At 34.6% G+C, this 16,982-nt stretch overlaps 1 protein-coding gene across 13 annotated transcripts in view; it reads right to left on the bottom strand.

The window, feature by feature from the left end:
• Positions 1 to 4,622: 4,622 nt before the first annotated feature.
• CNST (consortin, connexin sorting protein) overlaps positions 4,623 to 16,982 on the bottom strand; it is a 34,493-nt gene continuing 22,133 nt past the window's right edge. For 10 of the 13 annotated variants that reach the window (XM_039327037.1, XM_039327041.1, XM_039327043.1 and 7 more), the window contains 3 exons: positions 15,714 to 16,603; positions 10,476 to 10,611; positions 6,775 to 8,055 (listed from right to left, as the gene is read on the bottom strand). In XM_039327037.1, coding sequence (XP_039182971.1) covers positions 7,853 to 8,055; positions 10,476 to 10,611; positions 15,714 to 16,603 — 1,229 coding nt within the window. In that variant the 3' untranslated portion in view covers positions 6,775 to 7,852. Of the gene's footprint in view, positions 8,056 to 10,475; positions 10,612 to 15,713; positions 16,604 to 16,982 lie in introns of all 13 variants that reach the window. The other 3 variants (XM_039327035.1, XM_039327044.1, XM_039327039.1) reach the window with 1 other exon arrangement.

The following is a 16,982-nucleotide window of genomic DNA, read 5'->3' as shown; positions in this document are numbered from 1 at the left end:
AAGATGAATGTTAAGATAGAAATACATGTTATTTTAGTATTGTATATAAAACTTAAGATGTATATGTAGAGATGAAGAATTGATTGTAAAAAGTGGAATAATCTGATAAGAATGTATATACTGGAATGTCACGTTAAATCCAATGTTTGTTTGTTTTTAACTGTATTATAAATAAAATTTGTAAAAGAAAACAAAAAACAAAAGGCCTTTGGAACACACATAAAAACATGTTTAGACAAAATTAAATCTTTAAAAAACTTACTAACAACATATAAAATTGCCAGTTAATTAACCAGGGTAAAGTTTGCACTGCCAATACACTAGGGAAGGGGAATCCGTGGCCCTCCACAAGTTGCTGAATTTGAACTTGCAGCAACCCCAGCCAGCACAGCCAATCACAAGAATATTAGAAGCTGTAGTTCAGGGACTCCAGAAAATGACTGATTCTCCATCCTAAGTTACCTGAATCCATAGATCCAGGATCCAGGTCACTATGAAAGGGTGATGGTTCTGGATGCTTTATCATTAGAACACTCTTTTTATTAGAATTACATCTCCCACAGTGGAGGATCTCCACAGAAGACTGTATGCAGAAAAGAGTAATGAACTAGAAAACCTGTTGGCAACTGTTTCAGAGATATTTCCTTACCTAAACAGAGAGAAGGACCATGGATGCACAACAGAACAAAAAAGAACCTGTGGGAGCTGGAGCAACTTCTAACTTCCTGCTGGTTTCCCCATTGTCTTTTCTTGAAGAAAGCTGGCAGGGAGTGTTGGAAATGACAATAGCATGACCATAGCAACGTGGCAGCACAGCAGCACTGAAACAATCACAGCTTTGCCAAAATCTGGGAGTCATGAGTCCCAGGTTTTGGATGCATTCTGTAAGTATCTGAGGTATGTTGACTAAAAAATTGTTGCCCTATTTTGCCCAACTGAAGATTACAATCAAAAGGACACAAGAATTTTAGTAGTACATAGATAAACATAAGGCAATTCTAAAGAATGCAAGAAGCCTTTGTGTACAATACAGCCAAGGAGTTGTTTTGATTCTAACCTTTTATCAAGGTATAATAGAACACAGTACAACTAAAATCTACCGGAACACTATGGCAGCGTGTGTCAACACAAATATACAAGATTAGTCACTCAGATGTCAAACTTCAAATTATCTTTCTAAGAACTTTGCAGTAAACAGGATTAAGTTAGGAGTGATAAGAAAGGAAAGGACATGCAATGAAATTACATATTTATGTGATGTGTAAATTAAACAGAATGTGATGCTGCCTGTTCTATTATTTATCACAGAGAGACGTCTGAGCTACAAACGGAAAGGAAAAAATAAAAATGAATAACTCTAATAATAATTCACATAAAGGCTGATACTCTTTAAAAAGTAAAAAATATTGCTTTTTACATCCATATTTTTGAATATTTCTGTCACTATTTCATTTCACTTGCCATATTGTTTGCATAACAAAGCCTAAACATTTGTATAGCATGTACCACTTGTGACTACTAGATTTGTAAGAGCTTCAGTGAAGTCTACTCCCTAAAAAAGAGACATAGTATTCCTCACTTAATTTCCCTATTGTCTGATCAATTTATAGCCCTAACAAAAAATACTTCAAAGCCAAAAACTCTTTATTTCAGGTTTGTTGAAAAAAATGTTTATTTATTTTATAAGTCTTTGTTCTTCTTGAAAAAGGAAAAGAATCCTCCTGTATTTATGAATGCCTATATATGTAATCATTAAAATTGTTAAATGCTAATGTGAACTTGTCTTTATATATTATTTTAATGAAAGTACAAGTAGTTTGACTGACCTACTTGACGGATTTTTTAATTCCATCTGACGGATTATGAATCCACCAATGAATATACTAGTGAGACAGAATTAGAAAATAGTCAAAAGTAAAATCTCTGTTCTTAAAACCTATTTGTTCATAGCAGATAAAATGAAATTAGATAATTCCTTGAAAGCAGCTATGCCTTTTCCAGGGAATGTGCTGTAAAAGTGGAGGGCAAATAAGTGATCCAAGGAACAGATGCAATTGCTTTAAAGAGCCAGAGATGCTTCAAATCACTGGATGTTGGCACTAATCACTATGGTGAGGATTGTGTTTGGGAGTAATCAATTATGTTTTGAATTGGATAGAATAATCAGGTATATGTAGTGCTGAAAAAAAAGGGAGGCATATAATAGCAAAAGATAAAAGCATGATATTCAATGGTCATGTTTAAGAAGCTATTTAACTGCATCTGAGGTTTAAACAATGCCCAGTAACATTAGGCGATTACTTTTTTTCCATTAAGTTCAAAATATTGTATGTCATGATGACAGACTTTTAGTGTAGATCAAGCCACTTAGTAAACTTTTTTAGATACATCTTACAAAGCAAATTCTACTTTCAAAGACAAGTCTATCCATTATTGAATCAACATTATACCTGCATCTTCCTCAGTAAAATTTAACTATCTTCTTCAGTAGCCCTGAAATACTCAGAAATAAGCAGGACAGCATTCCAATAAAGTTCAGCTAATGCTATTTCTGTTTATTCTTTTCCATTTTTAATTTAATCCCTTTTATTTTAATATTTAATACATTTATTATTACACGATGTTCCACTTATCAGGTGCATGCAATGTTATCTTGAGTTGAGCATATACAGTATATATGCATATGTAAATATATGATGGGGAACACTGAAAGTAGTGAAATCAGAGGAACATATGAAATGCAGATGCTCCAGGTAGAAATTGTTACCATAAAAATGGTCAATATCAAAATAGTTGTTGGATATTATGCATTCTTGCAAATGTTAGTTCTGCCCCTAGGGTATTTAAGCCTTTGTAAAAGGATGGCAGTCACTCCTTGCTAAATTATTCAAATATATAAATAAAGAAGACATAGGATCAGAAGGCCCAGATCCTTGGTATAATGATCTCTATTTACAAAACAGGCAACAAACAAGATCCAAATAAATATTGCCCAATTTATCTACTGGTTATACCAACCAGGCTGTATTCATGTTTACTGCTGGAGAAGCTGGAAGACTGGGGAAAAATTTATTCTGTATGAATAAATAGGTTTTAAGAACAGAGATGTTACTTTTGACTATTTTCTAATTCTATCTCACTAGTATATTCATTGGTGGATTTGGAAGGTGCTTTTGGCTCTATTATCTCCCATTCTCACCAACTTCATTTAAATATCTTTATATGGCTTTTCACTAATGATACATGACTCATGGAGGGCTTTTAGCACTCTTAATTTTTATATTAATATGTTCTTGCCTAACTTTCACATAGTTTTCTCCTTCTTTCATTGGGTTTAAATAAAGCTCACATTTAGTGAAAGCTTGACTTCACAAAACCATTAATATTAAATTATTCATTTATTAAAGGATAATCTTTGGCTAATTAGAATCGCAAAACACTGAAGAAAGAACTTTCTCTCTCTCTCATTCATTGATAGGCTTCTGCTGAATTATGTAACCCTCAGAGACTGGGTTTCTGGAGTATGATTTGAGGGTTGGCAGGCAGATCATAACACTTTTCAGATTTGAGATGCGTTTGAATAATAGTAGCTTGGGTTGGCAATTGGGCTGTTGGTTTGATCTCCAAGCTTGGCGATTTGGTTGCAAACGTTTTGTCTCCAGTTGGGGGGACATCTTTAGTGTCCTTTGAATTGTACTCGTCTGTCAGAGCACTGACCTTTACATACCTTTTTGTGTAATGTAAATTGGTGTGGGTATTATTTGTCTGGATGGTCTGATTTCTGTTTGATTGGTTGGTTGTTGTTGCTGGGCCATAGTCCTTGATGTTTTAAGTATTGCCTGTGTAATGCAAATAGTGTTTGTCTGATTGGTCTGGTTTCTTGTGTGTGGGAAATTGCCTTTGGAATTGGGTTAAAGTAGTTCTTTCATTCTCAGCGATTGGTAAATTGGGCTGATGTCAATATTTATTGACTTTCCGGAGGAGAACCAGGCTTCGAGGAATTCTTTTTCTATCTATCTATGTTGCCTAGATATCTATGAATAGCATATTTTCCACGGCAGCCTTAAAGTTAGGGACTAACTATAGAAATCATGGCAAATAATTGTAAAGGGGAATCCTTTACTTAATGTGATGAACATTCTTTATTACTTCTAATTTTTTTTAGTAATAAACAAAATGATTGTTTTGTCTATTCCTTTGTATATATTTTGTACAATTGGCCCATGACTACATACTTGAAAAAAATGAAATAGACTGAGGAAATTCAAACTATAACATGCAGAACGTTTGATTAACTGTAAATATTACTTCATAACAAAACCCTGGTAATTATTTAGTTGAAAACAATACTTGATGAAATTGACTTTTTAAAAGTGTTCAATTATTTTCTCAATATTACCATTTCTACTGTACAATTTGTGCCTATATATTAGTTTGTACAGCAACTCTGTTGTTAATACTATAGATAATGGTAGCAGATAACCATACTGAAAGATTAGCAAATTTATGTAGCTTTCATAAATAAGTGACATTATTAGGACCTATAATTACATTGAAAGAGTAATTAGTGGAGTAAGTAATTAGTGGAGTAGCTTTATAACATGACCTGTAGTTATTGAAGCTGTTTTAGACTAGATAGTCTTTAATCAAATGCAGTGGTATGTAACATTATTTTAAAATGGACTACAGTTTATTCATTATGGAACTAAACAGCTACAATCAATCTGATTGCATGAAATCTTTAAAAGCATATAGCCTTAGAAATAGATATAACTCTAGGGTATCAAAAACACAAACATTCTTCCTGCAAAGCTGTCTTGCAAAGTTATGCCTTTGAATTTTAAAAGAAATTAGTAACTGGTATAACAAATTGATGATTAAAGCAAAATAATCAAATATGGAATTTGTACTGTACTGCAGGGAGAAAGATTTCCGGTGATACAACTGCATGATTTGGGCTGCTTCTATCAACAATAGTTCAGCATCAGATGAATATGAACTGTGTTTTTTGCTTGGAACATCTGATTGGTCTATACCCATTTATTACCAAGCTAACAACATGGTGCAAGTAGGTGAAATTGAAGATTGGTTAATATCTGGTAAAACCTTCCTGATAATGAAAGATCCAACAAAAGTGGCAGTACCTGCTTACCAACAATTACCTGCATGCCAACAATTTTCAAATTGCTAACTAGTCTGGTAGTTGATGCAGTTCAACAGCATCTAGTTGAAAACAAGCCGAGTATCTGAGCAGAAAGGAAATCACCCAAATACCAGAAAGTTAAAAAAAACCCCAGTTCTTAATTGACAAGATAATATTGGAAAATTGTAAGAGAAGGAAGACCAACGTGAACATATTTTGGTGGATTACAAGTTCCCTGCCATATGACTGAATAATCAAGTGCCCAGAAACATCCTTTGCAAATAATGTTAGGAATCTGGATGAAGAAGTTCATTATAAATACCTGGGCATTTTTCAGGCTAACAACTGCAAGCATACTGAAATCAAAAAGGTTAGTAGTAAAGACATCAGAAGAGTGAAGAAAATTTTAAAATCCAAACACAATGGCAGAAATACCATCAAAGTGATTAATACCTGGGTAATTCTAGTCATTAGATATACAGTGGATTAGATTACAGTGGAATAGCGGAGTGGATTTAAGATGAAGTAGAAACGCTGGGTAGAAAGACCAGAAAAATGACAATGAATCATACCCTTCACCCATGCAGTGATATTGACAGATTCTATTTACCAAGAAACATAGGTGGACATGGATACACCAGATAGTTGAAGAAGAAAAAAAGGCAATGGAAGAATATCTGAAGGCCAGTGAAGAAGATACTAGTACTGAATATCAAAGCTACGTAAGCTATGTAAGGAAGGTAGAGTAGAGTAGAGCAGAGTAGAGTAGAGTAGAGTAGACTAGACTAGAAGATATGGCAAGGCCAATACATTAAAAAAAGCCTAGCAGGCACATCACACAAGACCTGGCAATGGCTAAGAGCAGGAAAGTTGAAGAAAGAAACAGAGGAACTAATTCTGGCTGCATAAGACCATGTCTTAAGAACAAATGCATATAAAGTCAGACAGCAACAGACTGCAAATGCCTTCTCTGCAAAGAAACTGAAAAAATAGTGTACCTCCTATTGCAAGAAAATTGCAAACTGATTACAAACAACAATATGACAAAGTAAAAACTGAATATCTGCAAGAAACACCACTTGCCTGCAAGCAAGAACTGGGAACTTAGACAGTCAAGCATCTGCCTGACAACAGACTTAACGACTGTTGATAGGAAAGACAAAAAAGTCTGGACAGTAGACATTGCAGTGCCTGGAGACAGCAGCATAGAAGAGAGAGAATTGGAAAAAATCACGAAATATAAAAGCCTGCAAATAGAAGCAGAACAACTGTGATGAAAGAAAACAATGATAGGTGCCCTGAGTACAGTCCCAAAATTCTTGCAGCATCATTCAGCATCATTAGTATTGACAAAAATCACACTGGTCAATTGCAAAAAGCAGCTTTACTTTGAACACAGGATACTTTATATCCTGTGATGATACCTTAATAATAATAATCAAATAATAATATTAATCAAAAATAATATTAATCAACATCTGCCTATCCCAGATTCTTGTGAAGGGTAAAGGTTAAAAAAAAAAAGCCAAATCCAGTCTAAATATCTGGCTGATTGTGCAATTAACCAAAATAAACTTGTCTGCCACCCGACTTTCAAACTTTCACAATATTCAAATAAAGAAATTACAATATATGTCTGATACCTTCATTCTAAGGTACACCTTTTCAGTTTATTTTTTTCTTTATAATTTGGAGAAATATAAATCAGTAACTTTAATAAAACCAAAAGGGGATTTAACATTGTCGAGCCACCATTTTGGCTTATAATGGAGAAGAAACCCACTTTTGTTACTAGAATCACACTCAAGAGAAAAAATGTCTTCAAATTCAGATGTTTTATGTCAGTTCTTGTAAATATAGTGTGTTCCACTTTACCGTGTTAGATGAACACTCACAATACCATAAAAATGGATCTAAAAAAATAAATGTGCAACGTGAACCCTTTTTAAAAAATGTAAATCATAATTTATTTATTTATTCAATCTGGATGCTACCTTATTCCAACTAATCCTGGATGGCTATTACTGGCACTGAAATGAGCCATATTTTATATTTGGTTTTATATAGAGAACCTGTTTTATAAATCCATTTTAAGGATTCTATTACTAAAACTCTGCATATTTTGCCAAAACTGTATATGAAAATAATGAATACATCACTTATTACAACTGCTACATTGTAAAATGCTGCACAATTAAATAACATCTAAATGGAGAAGGCTGCTATTTGTACCATTGCCATACTCAAATTATTACAATTCATCGAAATTAACAACATAAAATACATGATTCTCAAATAAGATCTGTTTCCATTAAATATGAACTTATTGCATGATAACTGGAGACAATATCTTTGCATTATGAAATAAGAAAAATCAGCTGTTTTGTATTAAAATTTACAGAGATTGCATATGACTATATGAGGATTGGAAATTTTAGGAAAGATTATTTTTTTTTCTTTTCTAAGTTGGTAAACAGAAGATAGTTCTGAGCATTTCAAAAGGAGTACATTAGGACAATCTCTTATGCTGCCTCATGAAAGTTGATCAATAACTCTAGGTAATTACTGGACATTAACTCCTATGTACAACACAGATGCTTCCCATGTTACGTTACGTCTTCTGAAAGTGCCAAATTATTCAATGCTTCAACTATTTTTCTTTCTTCTGCGACAGTAAAATATTACTATATGTTCATATTTCTTCTTTTATTATAAAGATATCCAGTGTTTAATTTCTTCTATACCCTTCCGTATCTGGCTATGATAAAAATCCACATTGGCAGCAAAATCAGTACATACTGCAGATTCTCTGTTGCCCAATGTACAGTACAATGCTGTTCCTCCAATACTAAAGAATACAGTTGCTATGCACAGTAAGATCAGCAAAATGCAGGAGCCAGCTCCAGCGTCCTCTGTAGAAAGAAGATGAATGACACAGAGTGAATAGAATGGCAAATAATTGAAATACTTTACTTACCTGTATTGTATATATTCCTCAACACTGAAATAGCCAAATAAATGTCCAGAACCAGCAACTTCCTCTACCAAGACAGAGTAAAGCTAGAGACAAATGTCAATATTGGCCCAAAGAAAGAATTAGGCAATAGGCTTCCTTCTTTTGCTTTCACGGAAGAAAATATGCACAATAAAATAATTATTTTTGTTCATAATTTGCTTCTATAGGTAGTCTTCGCTTAACAACCACTCATTCCATGACTATTTGAAGTAATGATGGCACTGAAAGAGTGGTACTTATGACTGGATCTCAAAGTTCCAGCCTTTGCAGAGTCCACAGGGTCATGTGATCTTGATGTGACTGCTTGGCGATCAGCTTGCAATTAAAATTTTGCAGCATCCTGCAATCCCATGATTGTCATTTGTGACCCTGGCCTACTAGCTTCTGACAAGCAAGGTCTATGGGAAAGTCAGTAGAAGATTGCTAATAGCTTAACCCACTTCATAACGGTATGGAATTGCTTAACAATGGCAACCAGAAGTATAAAAACAGCTGGCGCTAAGCCGTTGGTCACAATGTCACACTTTCTGATTGCACTGCTTAGTGACATCCCAATTACCATTTTTAAGTGAACAATGCCTGTGTAATTTTATTCCATTTATTTATGAATGGAAAAATAAAATCCATGCATTTTTATGCTAGCTTTTCCCAAACATATTAACTTACACAAATATTTTTTATTCTATTAATGGGCTGTTTAATTTACTGATATTTTTAATAATAGTAAAGTTATACATTGCTGTGGGATTGAATTTATGAGAGTCTGTAATATTTCAATATAAGATTAACATCCCCACCCTGCACTGGAAATACTGCATAAGAATACTGTATTTTATTTATTTATTTATTTAATAAATGTATATGGCCACCCATCTTATACACCTAATTACAGATGGTTAACGCAACAAAATAAAAATATTACCAATAAATAAAAACAAATAACATACCCAGCCTAAAACAGGAGCTGAAAATAATGGTAGCACATCAAAATCAATATAACCACTCACTCTAATAGGATCTGGGGCTTGACTTTGATTTTGCCTTCTATTTTATATAAATATAGATATTTTCTATTTCTATTTGTATTTATAAAATTAGTACAGTCTTAACTGGCAATAAGGATTATTGAACAGACATATTGCTGAATAGGCAAGCATAGGGCTGTGCTATTGTTTTAAGTGTAGAATTCCTCTCCTCCCCTCTTCCTTCCCCTCCCCTCCCCTCCCCTCCCCTCCCTTGCCTGCCTGCCTCTCTTATTCATAAACCAAGATAATACAGTATATATCAATGGCATTATGCAAAAATGAAAGAGAATAACAAAAGCCAATTAAGAAATGTGTAAATCAAACTTGGCAGAAAATAAAAAATGCTGTGTAGGATGCCAAGATTCCAGTGGCAAGTTAAATTTGTGGAAAATTCTGGAGCAAGGCAATCAACAACTGTTAAGTATGTGAAAAGATAAAGCCTGGAGTTGGTTGTAAAACAAATCCACTGATTTTTTAATAGTCATGGATCTAGTTAAGAATTTCACAAGATAATTTATAATCACTGGTTACAAGAGGTGGAAAAGATTACTAATAAATGATTCAGTTAGATCAAAGGACCAGATTGATATAGGGAACAGTCTAGTAATTTCTGGGTCACAAACTCATATATGTGTCCCAGCAAATGCAAAGGTGACGCTGATAAGGAACGTTATCTTTATCTGTAGCAACACTGTAAAATCACAACAATATAAATCCTCTTCTATATGGTGCATAAATGATAAGATAAAAATATCACGATATGGTAAAGGAGCACTTATAAGCTCATGATACTGAAGACCTATCCTTTTGGATGACAAAGTCTAAGAGTCTCCACTTAAATTAAGTCAAAGCTTTATCTAGCCCAGTGTTTCTCAACCTTGACAATTTTAAGGCATGTGGACTTCAACTCCCAGAATTCCACAGCCAGCAATGCTGGCTGTGGAATTCTGGGAGTTGAAGTCGGCATGCCTTAAAATTATCAAGGCTGAGAAACACTGATTAGCCCCTTTCATTGCAGACATTTTGTGAAAGAGCCGAAAACATATGTTCAATGTTCCAAATGTAGCCACCACCTCAAAAAGGGTGAGGGTTCATGGGGTGACCCATCTCCCAGAAAACAATGCAACACAATGTTTGCATGCATTACCTATAATTGAGAGCAACCTATCTCCCCATTCATGACTTTTGGAATATAAGCAGAGGTGGCACATATATGTAACTTGAATATTTATAGTTTCTTATTTCATGTGATTATACAATTCTGGGGTTAAAATTAGTAAGGAGTAAATACCTTGTTCTAACGTTTCTTCCATTTCTTGGAATCTCACTCTTCTTTTTGACTGTCTCTGCTGCATTTGAGCCAGTGTTTTTTCTTCACTGTCATCTCTTTTTTTCAATATAGACACAAGCCCCTCCGCACGAACAGTCTAACAAGTATGATAAAGTAGACTGTTATAAAAACACAGTATTAAGAGTTTGTTTCATTTGCTGCATATACATAGTGCATTTATATATTGCAGAATCTTAATACATTACCTTTGAGATATTTTAACTCTTGGTTTCAATCTTCACAATTATTGAAGATTATTAGTTGCAAATATAAATTGTTTTATAAGATATTTAAGAGATTTGACTTTAAAAGATTGTTAAATACCAAAGGCACTATTAATATCTTGTAACATAATGTTCTCCATTGGTTCCATTTGAATAGAAGCTAGATACTATCATGGATAAAAGAATCTCAAGTACTTCCTTATTTGGATGCTGAACATGCAATCTGGTATAATGCAATCTGGTATAATGATGAAACCAAACACAGGATTATAAGACACATTTCTGCAGTGCAGATATAAAGTTTATATTTTACTCCAAACTGTAGTCTTAATTCCACAAACAAACATCTTAAAACATGAAATCTCTTAAAATATAAAATCAATAATAAAGTGAATTGCTAAAAGCATAGGTACTTAAAGTGGAGTTCTTAATAGCTTCTATCTGCCAAGGATCATTTCTGCTATATTAGTAGAGCCATTATTACTCTATGAATTATTTAATCTTTCAAGGCAGCCAATCTATGGATATGGCCATATTTTAGTCATTGTAGTTTTATATTGTCAAATTAAAAAAAAAGAGAGAATTCTGATCAATGCTTTTTGAACTAAATTATATTGTAGTACAATCTATAATAAGTGAACTATAATCTGCACTGCATTAAAAAAGGAGGCAGAATTGCAGGCTAATTCTGTCGACTGCCAGCAGTTTGATCCTGACTGGCTCAAGGTTGACTCAGTTTTCCATTCTTCCGAGGTCAGTAAAATGAGGACCCAGATTGTTGGGGGGGGGATAATATGCTGACTATGTAAACCGCTTAGAGAGGGCTGTAAAGCACTGTGAAGCGATATATAAGTCTAAGTGCTATTTCTATTTCTATTTAGGACTTTGCAATGCACATGCATTCCAAGCAAGCAGCTATATGGCATCCATTAATCTAAAAATTCAATTTCAGCTTCAGTATTCTCATCACTCTTAGATATTGGAAATGATCACACAGACATTTTTATATGAAATGTGAAATGCACATGAAGCAATGCCACGGACAACAGTAAGAATTGAGGTAGTAAGGTATGAGAATTTTCTCAAGCCAAAAACTCGTTCAATGTTACGGAATGGAATGAAAGTTACAATCCTAAAGTGAGTGCGGCATGCCCAATCTATCAAAAATTATCATCGCACTATACTGGTATGCAAGTCATATCAATAATAGATGAACTTATAATTATAATACAATATATTTGAAAATACAAATAATTCCAGGTTTAAATATAAAGCAATTACATATATTTAACCCACATTTACCTTCCTTTCTAAACCTCTTAAAGATCATTAATATATTGAAATTTACTATAGTAACCACCCTCAGCAGAACTAAGAAATAGAAACTTTTTTTTTCAAATTTATTATGACATAGTCACTTATTCACTTTGTGAATCCCTTTCTTTTCCACCATTTCTAATCCCTTTCTTAGCTGCAGATGTTTCCCTGGATGCCACTGGGATGTTCTGTCCCAGCCTACTTGAGCTCCTCGTTAAGTTCACAAGGAGAAATCCCCTCTTCAAATCAAGCAGGCAGAAACTGCAGGACAAACCCAAACCCCTTTTATTATTCACAGACCTGAGGAAAACAAACAGTTCATAGCAACTTGATTCTTAACCTGAAAGGTTGCCTTCGGCAACCAGCACCTCCCATACCTCTCCTTTTATTATGCAGCCAAAGCGTGGCTTTCCTAATGCCTGCTCCTTTGCCTCTGGAGCCGCCCCATTGCACTCCTCTGTTCTGCTCTCTTTGCTTGCCCACGTTTACTGTGAGTCGTCACTATCCCCCTCAGATTCCCAGCACAGCTGTGTCTCAGCCTGAGCACGAGTAGAGGAGCCAGGCTCCTTGTCAGACTGTAAGACTTGGAGCTCCTCAGAGCCTCCCACTGACTCTGATGACACTCCAGGCCCGTCCTCCTCTTCTGAGTCCTCAGACACAACTGCTGGATCCACGGGCTGGCGAGGAATTACAACATGGGGATAGAACTGTATTCAGCTTTCAGAACAGTGTCCCCTGGAGGCTGAGTACTGTTGCAGAAAGGATGTACAAAGACCTCTGGATGTTAGAAAGAGGGCAACACAAGGAAGAACTAAAGATAGCCAAGCTTTTACCTATTAATTGATTTTAATTATACTGATTTTAATTCTGACTTTAAAAGTATTGACTTCGGTGTTATGTTTTTACCCTGTATCTTTCCATTACTGTAAGTCCCTCTGAGTGACAAAGCCACCATCAGACAATCACAAAAGGCAGCTTTATTTGGAACAGCTTACATCTTATAATACCTTTAGCACCATCAAATGTCCACATCTGCCTATTCCAGGTCCTTGGGAAGGACTTGATGGGTGGATAAAGATGCCAAATCCACTCTGAACATCTGGCAGATTGTACAACAAACCATAAAAATACAAAGGAAGCAAAAAGATACCTCTCTTTTAGAAAAGACTAATGCTGGACAAGGTTGATGCAACTGTAATAACACTACTGAATTCTGGCAGCTGTAAACTCTGATTTTTTTAATGTGACTTCTGCAACATCAATTTAATGGCCATCATTGCTGACATTTGGTGACATGGTAACATATATAGCGTCATATCAAGGACATTTTGGAAGGAGGGCTGAGGAGGGGCAGACAAACGCCTTGTATATTGTATAAAAGCTGGGTATAACTAGACATTGGCATAAGTTATCTCTTTGAAAGGTTTTTTTAAATGCATGGCTATGAATTGGGGTTTCTATTCTGCTGTTTCTCTTCATGCCAAGATGTGTTTTTATGCAAAACATGGACATGAATCCATTGTAATAGACAGCCAACTGAAATATTGTGCAACATTTTAGTATAATTGCAAGAGAAAGTATTAAGTGCTTTATGCACAATTTAGATACATCAAGCAAAGCAATCCAGGCACCAAGATCAGGAGCAAAGGTCAGATTCCTCTCAACATGTCAATAGAATTGTTATCGGCATTCCTGATTGTAATATTAAAATCCAACTCTCCTTTTTAAAACACACATTCCTTCATAATCTGTCTCCCTGTAGGAAGAATCCACAGCATGACTTAGGAGAAGGGGCAAAATAAATGGAGACTACTACTTCTTCAGCTTTTTTTTATCACGGCAGATATGTCTGGAGAAGGGACTAGCCAACAATAATGAGCATAAGGAAGAGATTTGGATCAGTAGTGGCTATGTTGATCAGCAGTGGACTTGCTTGTTGTAGTACAGCTCAGAAAGTGTCCCAGAATAATAAGTTCTCAATTTTAGGAAAACTACATAAAATAAATATTTATATTATCCAACATTCATATCCATTAGTGGTAATAATCTTGCACAGTAAAACACTATAGTTCTACTTTAATGAAAATCTAAACTCTATCCCATCCCCTTTGCTTTCCCGTATTTTACATCTCTTTAAAGTTCATTTTCCAGCTGACACAGCCAGAGGAGCAAGCTCCCTCTAGAGACAGCTCATATTATTCCATATTTGGCCTGCAGAGATTGCTATTGAATGATGCAAGATACATTCTGTGCTCTCTTTAAAGATCAATGGCTCCCTGTGATAAATTCAGATCTCAAAGAACAGCAACACAGAGCTAAGAATTACATAAGATTTCCCATTAGAGCACTGTATCATCAATTCTTGTGCTTGCAGTAAACACAAGATGAGAAAGTGAGAAAAACACATAACTAAATAGATGGTAAGGTGGTTAGAATGGTTAAAATATGGTTTTAGAAATTAAAGTTTCTCAAAAGCATTATTTACAGTATGTAAAAAACAACACTGAAGAGGTAGAAGAATAGTGAAATCAAGAGTTTTACATACAATCTATTTAATAGAACTTTTCAAAAGACCGATAGGGCATTCTTCATTTTTCTAAGAAAATCATAGTACTCATTCATTATCCTCTCTCACAAAGTGCAAGGACCTGTCTGTCTGTAAATAACATCAGACGTCCTTTCAACACTTTGAAATACACATTCTCATAGCTCATCTTCACAAGAAAAATAGGGTTAAAGTTTTAAAAAAGACTTAAGTTCTTCATTCTAAATTCCGCTTACATTAATTGTTTGTTTGTTTATTTATTTTAAAGAAATAAACTTAGGAAGACAGGAATTGATTTAAGTGATATAAGAACATTTGCAATAAACAAACAAACAAACAAAGCAGCAACTCTAGGGAAAAGTCCAATGAAATAAAGCAGCCTTATTATTAGAAAAACAACAGTTAACACTTCCAGAAACATGAAGTGACCGCAATAAAATCGGTCAGCAATGAAAGAATAGCATGTTCTGTCTTAATATCTCATTTTTTGAAAAGCAATATAAGGAATTTATCGGGCCTAGCAGCTGCATCTATTCTATCAGGAAGTTATAAGAAAACAATTTTTTTAATCATAGAGGTTAACAGGAACAATAGAAAATGGCAATAAAAGTGAAATGTGAATCTGGGATATCTCAGAATGTTTGTGATCAGAAATAGGAAAATTAATGTATACCAATATGTCTGCTATTTTTTTCTTTTTTAAAATATAATTTTTATTAAAGAAATATTTTACAAAGTAAATCATGAAAAAATAGAAAAAAGATAAAGAAAACAAAAAAGTGAGAGAAAAAAGAAAAAATACTTAAAGAAGTGACTTCTGATCTTCTTTACAGCAGTTATAGAAATAATTAATACAATTTCCATCTTCAAAATTATACAGCATAGTTCCCTACTCCTCATATCAGCCCATTTTAACAGGTAAATCCAAAAGTCACCAGTTCATTTTTGTCCATTGAAATCTATTTTTTCCAAAGTGCATATTCAACGCTTGGAAAGTCATGCAAGTATCATAAACTTTCTCTTCAGCTGTTTTACATGCTAAAGAAAATAAACAAACACAGTGCAAACATGAATCACGATAACATGAAAAAAGTTTTTTTTTTCAATATTTACCTCTGCAATCTGTATTCGTTTTGCAAGCTCATCAAGTGAAGAAAAATTTTCATCTGGTGAATAATCTTCCGATGAAGAATAAAGTGCTTGTTCAGGTGGAATATGTGGAAGAATTTCAGAGTCCTCTTGGGTTTCTAGAAATTTAAGAGCCTCTTCTCTAACTTTTATGGTACCGTTCAAAATCTGTTCAAAGAAGCCTTCTGACTCCTCACTTTCACCTTTTTCTTCCAGTACTGTTGTTTCTTCCTGTATCCACTCATATATAACTCTGGGCTGTTTGGACATCTCAGTGTCAAACTGTACATTCCCACTGATGTCTGATGTTTGGTTTTGCACAGATTTCCTGTTATTTTCATAATCAGGCTGCTGCTGCAGCAGCTGATTTACTATGCTGCTTTCCAACTGGCTACCCGCAAACACCACAGAGCTAGAACAGCTTTTTGTCCTCAGTAAGTTTCTTTCAGATGGAATATTTTCATCAGTGGCTATAAGATCAGGAGGTATATAATCAGCATCTGTCCAAACTAATGCATCTACCATTGGTTCACTAAAACACGTTGCTGTGGGCTTCTCGGCTGCTGCTTCTATTTTTGCGCCATCCTGAGAGAACTGTTCTTTCCTTGGCTGCAGGCTGTCGTTTTCACTAGCATCCCTCAAAGATAAACACTGAGAGAAAGGCGTGTCCAGGGTCTCTGTGGATAAAACAAATGGCTGATTCAGTGTGGGTTCAGTATTGCAGAGCTGCTCCTGGAGATGGTATTTCCTTGCAGATATGTGAAGCCTTTCTTTTTCTTTAATCAGACAACAGCTTTCAGACTGGAAACTTTCATCCCTCTCTCTTTCTTTGTGATGATTCTTCTTTGTTTCAGTACTTGGCCGGCTCTGAGTATCTAGATGAAACGGAAAAAGAATTGAAGATTTTAGAGGTGATTCAGCACAAAAACACTGAGAGGAAAAAAACATCAAAACATCTGACAACACCATCAGTAATGCTTGAACAAATTATCCTTGGCAGCAATGGCTCTGATTCATTAATTTTAATATCAAGGTTTAAAATAGCCAGATCCCATTAAAATAACTCAGCCTAACTTTGCATGGAATGTTGTCTTAATGTTTACGCAGGCTTGCCTGAAGTGCAATGTTGGTATGTATAATTTGAATCCAATGCATGAACCACTGTTTATGTTGCTTATAAATGAAATATATAGAAAACTCATTAAGATACCAGTGCAATAAAGATAGAGGCAGAGGAAGTCAAAAATTCTATAC

The sequence above is a fragment of the Crotalus tigris genome, unplaced genomic scaffold (assembly GCF_016545835.1).
Source record: "Crotalus tigris isolate CLP2741 ecotype Arizona unplaced genomic scaffold, ASM1654583v1 scf7180000024349.2157984, whole genome shotgun sequence".
Classification (NCBI taxonomy): domain Eukaryota; kingdom Metazoa; phylum Chordata; class Lepidosauria; order Squamata; family Viperidae; genus Crotalus; species Crotalus tigris.
Note: the sequence above shows the minus strand (reverse complement) of the source record. Positions and strands in the feature narration are given on the sequence as shown.